Source organism: Scylla paramamosain, chromosome 23, assembly GCF_035594125.1.
Source record: "Scylla paramamosain isolate STU-SP2022 chromosome 23, ASM3559412v1, whole genome shotgun sequence".
NCBI classification, from domain to species: Eukaryota; Metazoa; Arthropoda; class Malacostraca; order Decapoda; family Portunidae; genus Scylla; species Scylla paramamosain.
The window spans coordinates 14,176,706-14,188,256 of record NC_087173.1 but is presented as its reverse complement, the minus strand read 5'-3'; the positions used below and the strand labels follow the sequence as shown (position 1 = coordinate 14,188,256).

Genomic DNA, 11,551 nt, shown 5'->3' with positions numbered 1-11,551 from the left:
AGTGAAAATGAGGATAGAGAAAGTATGAGAGAATAGAAATGGGGTTAATGTCAGTTGCCTCAGACACCTGTGTTTCAGTGAGGAAAAGAAAATGAGGTTTAGTAGAGGAGAGATGGTGTTTTACAGATTGAAAATTAGATCTAAGACTGCGAATGATGCAGAAGTTAATGAAGAAAAAATTGAGGGGGATGTCAAGACACTTAGGGTCAATACCAGAAGAGCAGTTCGACCTGGGGACGTTTGTGGTCCCCTCCCCAGATGGAGACTTTAAGGCTGGTGTAGGAGTTGTCATGATAATTTTGAATTTTGAGTGAAGGGTGTATGTGTAATTAGGTGCTTGTAGTTTTGTGTGAAGGAAGAGAGTTGTCTTTAAAGGGCAGGCTGTGACTTCCACCTTGTATAGGAAGACACAAAGAGAACTGTTCAGTGAGATCATAGCTGGATTTAATGATAAGTTCACAGCACTCCCTGATCCAGTGCTTTAGACTTCACTGGGAGTAATCATTTCAGCAGATGTCTACTACCTCCTCCTTGTAATATTCTCTTCTGTTTCTCACTTGGCATACCTCTGAATAACCTCAGTGTCCCTCAGCAGTCTTTGCCAGCAGTTCACCCACAAATGTCTGGCCCTGAGGAGGAGAGAGAAGAGGCTCAGGAAAGAAAATACAGTACAGATGCAATTTCTCTCAACTCCTGCCCTTTCTTATGGAAGGATAACAGATGAGGTATAATTTTACTTCCTTCATCTATCTATTTATCTATATACCAGGCCACCAATCCCAGACAAAAGCACCACTCACTCACATACACATCACTCACACTCTTAGGCCCATCAGTCTCTGGTGGGAAGGAACAGTCTTGTGGACCACCCTACAACACCCTAGCAACCATACTTATAAAACTCTGCTATGGTTACATCCTAGCTAGTAAGGGAACTTGAATTATGGGACTTGAGTGCTAAGTGACTGTCCTAGCAGGGGACTCTGTTGAGTTACTTTCTTAAGGTGCTAACACCACTACCGGCTGACATAAGCAGACATGTAGTGCTTTTTGATGAATCTTGCATGAAACGGCTGATAACGAGTAAAAATGATATGTATAATAAAACAAATATATTCATTTAATGGTTCTCAACAATAATCTGACTAGTTTAAGCTTAATTATTGAAGGTATTTATTTACCACTGTTGTCATTTTGTCAAAACAACAATCAGGTGGTGCCAACTTTGACTGCACACCAAGGTGGTGCATGCATCACTGTGTTACTGATGACCCTGCTGGTGGTCTGCTGTGAGGGCCCCAAGTCATCCACACTGATGTGTTGCATCTTGCCTGTTGTGAAGTACCACAGAGTGATGGACACTTGCATCTCAGGGGAGAGAGCCTTATTTCTTGAAATTGGTCTCTTCAGTATTTCCCACACAAAATCAATCACAATGATCCCAGTACAGACCAGCCGATATGTCTTCAGCTCAGTCATCCAACTCATTCAGGACTTCCTTCTTGTCATGAAAAGTCTGTTGCTGCTGCTGGCAGTGTCAGTGGAGTTAATCTAGCACAGCCTTGCTTGCTGATAGGATGCAATCTTAAAGGCAGGTTCACACTGGCTGTGATGCTACACTAGCTATACGATGCGTATGATGCAAAGCTGTGTAGCTTCCAGTCATTACTGCTTGTTGCTCCCCTAGGAAGAAAAGGTGCAAACTGTTTGCTATGGAACAACTTATAGAAGAACTACAGAAATACCCGTGGTTGTATGTTGGTCTTGCTGGATTTATTTCATGCACTCAATTTCTTTTTCTTTGCCACAGCTAGAAGCAGTAGTTCCTCCTCAAGAGACCACAGAGCAATGTCTCCCATGATGCTGCAGATGCACTGAGCTACTGAGTGATGTGACAATTGATGCAAGCACTGTCTGACAGCACAGCATCATTTACGGTGTGAATACTCACGTGGCAAGCATCGCATCGCCAGCGTCAGGCTATAGGATTGCACAGCCAGTGTAGCATTGCAGCCTAGGTGAACCCATCTTTTATGATGCATCTTGAGGACTTCAGACGGTATCTTTCAGAATTTAAGTGGCAAGTTCCACCATATTGAGGATGTAAAACGATGATTTAATGTTTAAGCAGTAATTTAGTGATAATGCATATGGTCCCAGGAGGTTTGGCTTAACAAAATGTAAACTTACAAGACTGTGGTCTGCTTTTGGTAAGGTTTTTTGAAACTGTTAACCGACAAACATGATTTATTTTTACTTACGGTAGCTATGATGCCTATTTAAGTGCGTACAAATTGTAGGATGATAGATAAAAAAATAAGAGGAAGAAAAGTTAATATATAAATTTCTATATCTATACAATTTTTAACTCATAACTCCTTAAAACTAAATCAACTCATTATTATCTAAAAATTATCAGTGACAAAAGTAATTACTGCTAAATCAATTTTATGCACATTCTACACAAAGATGTTTTTATAGTAGGGAAAAGATATATATTAGTGTGTGACTTTCAACGTAACTTAGAAAATGTGTACTTATGCATATGAAAAATATATCTTAATGAAATAAATAAAAATCTTTACATAAAATCTGTGAGCAATGCAGACATACACAACGAAAAAAGTAAATAGCACATAAAACTAATGATGAAGTATCACTTTAAAGAAGAAAGGCTTACATTTGAGAAGTGTGATTTATTGCATCATCAATCAACCCCTGCAACACACTCCATATCTGTGTGAATTGGGGTGTTCCTCTGCTTCCCCCTGCAGGGTGTGTCCATGGCTGCATCTCTGGCCTTCAGGTACTCCTCCAGTGTAGTGACAAACTCAGTACCAAGATAGTCTGAGTGTGTGTCCATGGCTGCATCTCTGGCCTTCAGGTACTCCTCCAGTGTAATGATAAACTCAGCTCCAAGAGTGTCTGTGAAGCCACTTGACAAGCAGCCTACATTGTAATTGCAGACGCCCGTCACAATTGGGAAGTTCACTGTCCTGTCTGAAGTATTCCAATACTTGGAACAATTCTCCACACTCATGAATGCAGGTGTTCATTGCAGGTCATGCCTTTGAGGCATCTCATCATCTTTTCATCTGACGTCAGATGATGCATCAAATGATACATCACAATTCATCACATCACCACTGTCAGGTTTGAAAACAGCTGATCTACTTTTTTCTATTACAATTTTTTTTTTACTCACAGCAAGGCCTGTAATGCACTAAGCATACTGAAGGTATGTGGTGGTGGTAGCTGGCCAAGTCACAGAAGTATGTATTTCCTGGGTCATGGCATTCTGTCATAGTCTTCACAGAAGATAATAACACAATTTCTCTCATAAATTTTATGAGTTGTGTGGGTGGTCTGACACCAGCGTGGCAGTACACACATGCCCTGTCCTCACCTTAGGCCAACTGAGTACTGACTCATTATCAAGTAACTACTGCCCCACTCCCTCCCCTCCCACCACTTAAGGATAACATGCCACACATCTGAAGAAAGTCTTAAAAAATCATGCACACACAAAAAAAAAACAGATACAGTACATGAAAAATAGCAAAACATAAGGAGTACCACAAGGTGTAATCTAAAGCCTGATTGTAAACAAGTCACACCCCAGACACACGGCTCAAACTTTGGCAGATTGTTGCCAAAGTGCTGGATGATTTTTCAGCGTGCACAGCCCAATTTTGTTTTTTTTGCATACATTTTCATTCAAAAATGTGGATTACAGTCCCTTAATTAACTTGGTAATTTCTGTCCATCTCCTCACCTTGAAAGCCTCACCATCAAACATTAAGCCAGAATTTTTGTAAACAAACTGAATGAATGTATCATGATAACATAAATAATACTGCTTTATTACTCCATACATATATGCAAAAAATAAACTTGATTTGATAATTCCTGTCTACCCTACCTTTAAAGTCTTGTCATCCAGGTACTGGGCCAGAGTCCTTGTCAATAAACTGAACACCTCTTGATAACAGAATGAATATTGTTATATTACTCTATCCAAAAAAATTTACCTTGATTTCTGTCCATTTCCTCACCTTCAATGCCTTGCCATCAAACTACAACCCAGAATCTTTGTCAACAAACTGAACACCTCATGATAACAATAATAGAAATGATAGTTTTATTACTTAAAAAAAAAATCAAATAAATAAATAAAAAAAAATCCTGTCTGTCTCCTCACCTTGAAAGACTTGTCATCCAGCACCAAGCCAGAGTCCTTGTCAACAAACTGAACACATCATGTTAACAAAGATTATACTGTTTTGTTACTCTTTATATGCAACATTTAAGGCAATCATGCCTGTCTGTCTCCTCACCTTGAAGGCCTGGCCATCCAGCACCAAGCCAGAATCCTCGTCAACAAATTGAACAGTGATGGCGATGGGCTGTCTGGCCTGCACTATGCTGGGCTGCTGCAGGACCATTGCTGCACTCATCTGTGTTGAGCTGAGGGAAGGCAAAAAGAAGAAATCACTTATGCACTGAGGGGAGACCAAAAGATGACCAGCTATTAGATCACTTATGTGACTCCAATAGCAAATAGTAAATACTGAGATCCTTTTCTCTCCTTTTTGGCATGTCAGACTTGAGGTTTTCAGTCTAGGCCTAATCCCTAGAGACTTCCATTAATGTACCCTGATTAAGTTAAATTTAAGAGATAGGAAGGAATTGGTTCTTAAATAGAGTGGTGGATGAATGGAATGGACTCAGTAATGAGGCTGTTAATTCTGATTCTTTTGTGAGCTTTAAAATAAGATTACACAGGTTTAAGAATGAGGATGATAGGTGGAAATAGGTAGGCATGTTTTGTACAGGGACTGCCATGTATAGACCTGATGGCTTCTTACAGCTTCACTTATTTTCTTATTCTTCTGTTCTTACACCAGACACTTATCCTTTGGATGGTCCTTTTGACCTCTCTTTAGGGGCTGGCACTCTCATTGGGCTTTTTTTTGCACTTTTTGTTGCCCTTGACCAGTCCCCCTCTTACATAAAAAAGACTTGTACCTACCTGAAGGTCTCCACCAGGGTGGCAGTGAGGACTGGAGCATAGCTGGGGAAGGTGATGGTGAAAGAGAGGTTGTACCCTTCCCCGGGCTTGCTGACAGACAGGTCGGTAAAGGTGGCAGTGCTGTTCCTGTAGGGAACTGTGGTGGTGCCAATGAGGATGGCACCTGGCGGAGCTCCTGACAAACTAGCCGTGACCTGCCAGGGATCACTCTTGTGGCCCAGGTCACTGATGGGTGCACCCTGAGGAGAGGATGAGAGAGAGAGAGAGAGAGAGAGAGAGAGAGAGAGAGAGAGAGAGAGAGAGAGAGAGAGAGAGAGAGAGAGAGAGAGAGAGAGAGAGAGAGAGAGAGAGAGAGAGAGAGAGAGAGAGAGAGAGAGAGAGAGAGAGAGAGAGAGAGAGAGAGAGAGAGAGAGAATAATTATTGGTGGATCTTTGAGTCCTTTCATGAGAAACAAAAAGGCCTGAAGGTTTATTACACACACACACACACACACACACACACACACACACACACACACACACACACACACACACACACACACACACACACACACACACATACAAAGACACACACAAGGACTGAATGAATACAGAGATGGGATAAGGAGTGTAGCCCAGCCCCTGTATACCACAAGTAGACAAACAAAGGTGATGGTGGCAAGAAATGTACATAAACTGATGGATGAATAAAGATGGAGACAGAACCAGAGATGTGTAGCTCAGGTCCTGTATACTACAACTACAGACACACCTCTTTACCCAGTACAGTGACAGACGGCTGCATTTCAAACACTGTGTACTGCACCACACTGCTGGGCACACCACTCAGCACCAATATACTGGATGGCTCGACATACTCTGTCACTGCCAGGCTCTCCTTGATCTTCTCTGCCACCTCCTTCTCCTGCTGCTTGTAGAACGGTTCGACATCTGGAATGACAACAGTGCCTTCCTCCTCTGTGGCTTTTGGAGGGGCTTCCTTGGGTGGTGGCTCGATGGGGTCACTCACCTGAGGAAGAGAGGTGGGGACTGGAGGAACACACTACCTCTGTTAATGATTCAGCTGTTGACAAAGTGCAGGAGGACATGATTCAAGGCAGTAAAGGGGCAGAGAACAGTGCCATTTTACCAAGAGGAGTTACAGGAGGGAGAGGTGATTCAAGTTAGAAAAGGGACAAAGAACAGTGTCTGCCTTAAGAGAAGGCACTGGAGGAAGAGATAACATAAGATCACAAAGGAACAGAGAGCAGAGATTCACTTTACCGAGAGAGAGGCACAGTTGCTGCACGATTCGTCCTGGAATCTATTGATGGCCTTTTCCAGACTCTGCACCAGCTTCTCATAGGGAATCACCTCCCCGCCAGTTGCTCCCTTCTCCCCCTCACCATTCAGGCTTGTAGTTGGAACGCTGGCCACTTCAGCCTAAACAAATTTAAGTTATATTCTTAAACATTTTGTTCTCTTTGGTAATTATTTTCATATATAATGAATAGTAAGAATCTCATAGGCAATTTTGTCACAGTCCTTGTTAAACTACCACTATCTATCTATCTATATACCAGGCTGGCAATCTCACACAGGATGGCCCAGAAAAAGCATCACACACTCCTGCACACATCACTCACACTCTCAGCTCCATTAGCACCTAGCAGAAAGGGACAGTCTTGTGGACTGTTACATCCCAGGAGCTTAGGCACAGCACAGCTGTCCACATACTTCCACAGCAAGGCATCACAGCATAAACTGGTTTAATTCTGCCCTTTCATGGTGAGATCATTCCCTATCACAAGAGTAATAAAAATGACCTTGAAAATCCAGACAAATTCCATTAGATCTACAATTAGTTGAAACTCCCAAACCTTTAAGAACAAGTCTTGCATGTTGAGCTACTAGCAAGGGAGACCAGGCAGCCCAGACAGCCAAACCAAACACAGCCACACCCAACATAGCCACAAACAACATGGTCACACACAACACACAGACCCAACAAAACCAGACTCAACACAGCCACACCAAACACAGCTGCACCCACCACAGTCGGACTCAACATAGACCAGACCCACCAACACACATCCTCACCATCACTTCAGCCAGCACTATACCCACCTCCAGCCTTCCCTGCTGTCTCTTGGAGTCCTCCCGCATAACACTGATGACCCTGATGTTGTCTGGGGATACCTCAAACAGGTTGGCCAGATTCATCACAAGGTTCTGCTCATAAAACTCATCTTCCTTCACCATGAGGCCACTGGTGAGGGTGATCACGGGTGTGGTCTTGATGTCAAGGACGTGGCCTCCGCGCAGCACCACATGGACCAGCTTGGCACTACGCTGGAAGTAATTGGTCCCTACTACCTGCAGGGGAGGGTCTGGGTGAGCTGGAGAGATGGCAATAGGGACAGGCATGCCACAACAGTGTTTCCCTTGCTTAAAATTATCAAGGAGAGCTATGACAAAACTGACAAGGAGAGACATGACAAGACTGATAGGAAGGCATGACAAAACTGACAGGAAGAGGCATGACAAAACTGACAGGGAGAGACATGACAAGACTGACAGGAAGGCATGACAAAACTGACAGAGAGGCATGACAAAACTGATAGGGAGAGACATGACAAGACTGACAGGAAGGCATGACAAAACTGACAGGGAGAGGCATGACAAAACTGACTGGAAGAGGCAAGGCTGAGTTGTTGTTCTGTTACCCTAAACTAGCAGGGAGAGACAAGGCAGAGCAGTTGTTCCTTTGCCCCAAACTGACAGGGAGAGGCAGGGCAAAGTACAGAGTTCCAGTGCTTCAAACAATACAACACAACACACAGCCATTCCTTACATTCCCTACACAACACAACACACAGTCATTCTTTACATTCCCAACACAACACAACCATCCCTTACATTCCAAACACAACACAGCACACAGCCATCCCTTACATTGTCCAGTGTGGGAAGGAAAGCCTAAGGGTGGGTGGGGTCCTCAGGCAACAGCTGAAAGCCAGCTGCAGAGATGTTAAGGTTGGCTGGGGGAACAAAGACACTATCCACATAGATGTCATAACGCTGAGGCTTTGGGAAGAAGATGCGTAGGACAACAGCCTCGGAGGATGGACTGTGTGGCAGGTGCAGACACAGCACCTGAGGATGTGATGTGAGTGGAGGATCAGTGTGGTGAGGTTAGGTTAAAGATGCAGCACCTGAAGCAGTAAGTGATTAGATTAGGTTAGATTAGGCTGGGTTAGTGTTGGGTGAGGTTGTGCTGGGTCAGTGTGGCTTAAGTGAGGTTAGGCTGGGTTGAATGATGTTAAGTTATGTGTCAAAAAGATTGGTGTGAATTGCCTGCTGTTTATCTCCAATTACTATTATTATTATACTGCTGAAAATTACTACAACTACTACTACCACGGCTGCAATCACTGTCTACTACTACTACTACTACCATTCCAACCACTGCAACTACTACAAGCACCATAGCAGTACCTGAGGGGGCGTGCTGGTCATGGCCATCTCATATGTCATCCCGGTCACCACAACTGAGAAGAAGGTTGAGATTCGCTCCTGACACATGTAGCCTGCACACCAGCCTCTGTCCATTGGTCCATTGAGGAGATCCACGTACCCACTGGGGCCTGGAGAGGAGGAGGAGGAGGAGGAGGAGGAGGAGGCGGCATTAATGACACTTACAAAAAATCCCAAGTGGAATTGACAATCTGGTAAATAGATTTAAAGGAACAAGATAAAAGTCTGGCACATCGACAGATTTATGGGGACAAGAGGAGAAGGTGACTTGTATTGCTCACCAGGGTTGGCAATGAGGGCGATGGGGGAGAGGCGCCACACCTCTGTGTCTGTGTCTATGCTCTCAATGATCATGAGGTGGCGACGCAGCGAGAAGCACTTCCATGCCTGCCACGATGGAACCACAGCACAGGAAGCATCACGGACAATGCCTGTGGGATGAGACAAAAGGAGAGTATGGGGAGTGTTAAGGGATCTCAAACAACAATAAGTCTTTAGTTTCTTAAGTGCCTGGTTTGGGTGCAGTGTGTGTGCAAGTGTGTGTTGTAGAGCTGTGTGGATATCTGACACACACACACACACACACACACACACAGGAAAAGTACAAGGAGACCTACATAGAACTATAAAAAGGGGGAAGATATGATAAAGAAAAGTAATAAGGAAAAGGATTTGTGGGTGATTATCCAGGACACACTGTCACCAGAGAAGCACATGTGGGAATTTTGGCCACGCATAGAGGATTTTTAGTAACATTAGAGTGGCTTTTACCTACATGGACATGAATATGACGAAAAAAATAATTACAACCATGATTATGCCCTGAGTTAGAGTACGCTGCAGCAACTGAGGAAACTGGAAAGAATGCACAGGACAGCAGCAAAGATGGTGCCAGAATTGAAGGAAAAGACTTATGAGGAGTGACTAAGAATGAGATTAATAACACTGGAAGAGAGAAGAGAAAGGGGAGACTTAATAACAGTGTGCAAATCAATAAACAGTATGGAAAAGTTAGACCGACAAGTTTTGGAGATACATGTAAATAAGGGAACAAGATGTAGAAGAGGACATACAAAAAGATTAAGAAGAGTAAATGTCTCAGTGACATCAAGAAATATAGTTTCCTATACCAAAGCACTGATCTCTGGAATAGTTTAAGCTGTAATAGTTTTACAGTTGCTAGTGTAAGCAAATTTAAAGAGAAACTGGATAACTGCAGCTATGGAGACAGGTCAAATGACATCAGGACACACACACACACACACACACACACACACACACACACACACATACACACTCCTTTACAATTTGTTTGTTCATCGTAACATCTAAACTGTACTTATTATCTTAATATTGCGACGTACTGTACTGCACATAAATGAAGAACCGAGAAAAGAGGAAGATGGAAGAAAGCATGGGTAAGAACTTTAGTGAATTACCTCGCCTCATTACGAAGGGAATGACTGATGGCACTGAAATATTACTCATTATCGTGACATTAACCATGGGTCTCTGTTTCATTTGCCATAATTTTGTACCACTCCTCACAAAGATATCTGAAGTGCTGTCTATTTTAAGGGAAGGAATTTGGGATTGATACCAGTACTCTCTCTCTCTCTCTCTCTCTCTCTCACCACAACACTCGTTTTTTACTGGTACCCTCCTTCCCTCATTCACTCACTTCATACTTTCACTCCGTTCATGACTTCTTTGCTTTATTCATTCACTCACTCACTCACTCACACAGCCGGTCAGTTCACCACACCATCATCTAAAAAAAAAAAATTATATATATATATATATATATATATATATATATATATATATATATATATATATATATATATATATATATATATATATATATATATATATATATATATATATATATATATATATATATATATATATATATATATATATATATATATATATGTGTGTGTGTGTGTGTGTGTGTGTGTGTGTGTGTGTGTGTGTGTGTGAGCGATTACGTTAATTTCACTTCAAAACGTTCTTCTAGTTTTAAAGACATCACTTTTTTTCATCATGGCGACTCCTACACCAGCCTCGGAGTCCCCATCTGGGGAGGGGACCATAAATGTCCCCAGGTCGGACTGCCTTTCCGTCGACGACCCTAAGTGTCTTGACACCCCCCTCAACTTTTTCTTCATTAACTTCTGCAACATTCGCGGTCTAAGATCTAATTTTCAATCTGTAGAACACCACCTCTCCTCTTCTAAACCTCATCTTCTTTTCCTCACTGAAACTCAGGTGTCTGAGGCAAATGACAGTAGCCCCTTTTCTGTTCCCTCCTACTTTCTCTATCCTCATTTTCGATCCAAAGCTGGATGCTGCGTTTATGTGCGCAATGACTTAACCTGCTCTCGTGCCCACGCTCTTGAATCTTCCGAGTTTACCACCATCTGGCTACGACTACAGAGTCATTCTCATACTAAATTTATCTGTGCTGTATACCTCTCTCCTAACTCCTCTGACTATAAGAAATTCTTTGACTACTTAACTTCCAAAGTGGAGCACATTCTGACCCTCTTCCCTTTTGCAGAGATCTCCATTCTTGGAGACTTCAATGTTCACCACCAGCTTTGGCTTTCCTCTCCCTTCACTGACCATCCTGGTGAACTAGCCTACAACTTTGCTATCCTCCATGACCTAGAGCAATTGGTGCAACACCCTACTCGTATTCCTGACCGTCTTGGAGATACGCCCAACATTCTTGACCTTTTCCTGACCTCTAATCCTTCTGCTTATGCTGTCACCCTTTCTTCTCCGTTGGGCTCCTCCGATCATAATCTCATATCTTTATCTTGTCCTATCACTTCAATTCCTCCTCAGGATCCCCCTAAGCGAAGGTGCCTCTGGCGTTTTGCCTCTGCTAGTTGGGGGGACCTGAGGCGGTATTTTGCTGATTTTCCTTGGAATGACTACTGCTTCCGTGTCAGAGACCCGTCTTTGTGTGCTGAGCGCATAACAGAGGTGATAGTG

At 42.9% G+C, this 11,551-nt stretch overlaps 1 protein-coding gene across 1 annotated transcript; it reads right to left on the bottom strand.

Annotated features, from left to right (window-relative positions):
* Positions 1-422: 422 nt before the first annotated feature.
* On the bottom strand, positions 423-9,592 carry LOC135112259 (fibrocystin-L-like). Its single transcript, XM_064026522.1, has 8 exons — positions 8,830-9,592; positions 8,510-8,658; positions 7,139-7,387; positions 6,296-6,454; positions 5,784-6,041; positions 5,033-5,271; positions 4,338-4,467; positions 423-629 (listed from the first exon to the last, which is right to left on the bottom strand). Exons 1-8 carry the CDS (start codon positions 8,900-8,902, stop codon positions 579-581), a joined length of 1,308 nt encoding a protein of 435 aa, XP_063882592.1. The 5' UTR covers positions 8,903-9,592; the 3' UTR covers positions 423-578.
* Between the last annotated feature and the right edge of the window lie 1,959 nt (positions 9,593-11,551).

Bases quoted from the DNA above. Each gene is read 5' to 3' on its own strand.
- LOC135112259 (XM_064026522.1), bottom strand. From the start codon at position 8,902: ATGATCATTGAGAGCATAGACACAGACACAGAGGTGTGGCGCCTCTCC. The intron at 8,659-8,829 runs GTGAGCAATACA...CCTCCTCTCCAG, and splicing joins CGCCCTCATTGCCAACCCTG to GCCCCAGTGGGTACGTGGAT. The intron at 630-4,337 runs GTGAGGAGACAG...TCTCCTCCTCAG, and splicing joins TGGATGGCCAGGCCTTCAAG to GGCCAGACATTTGTGGGTGA.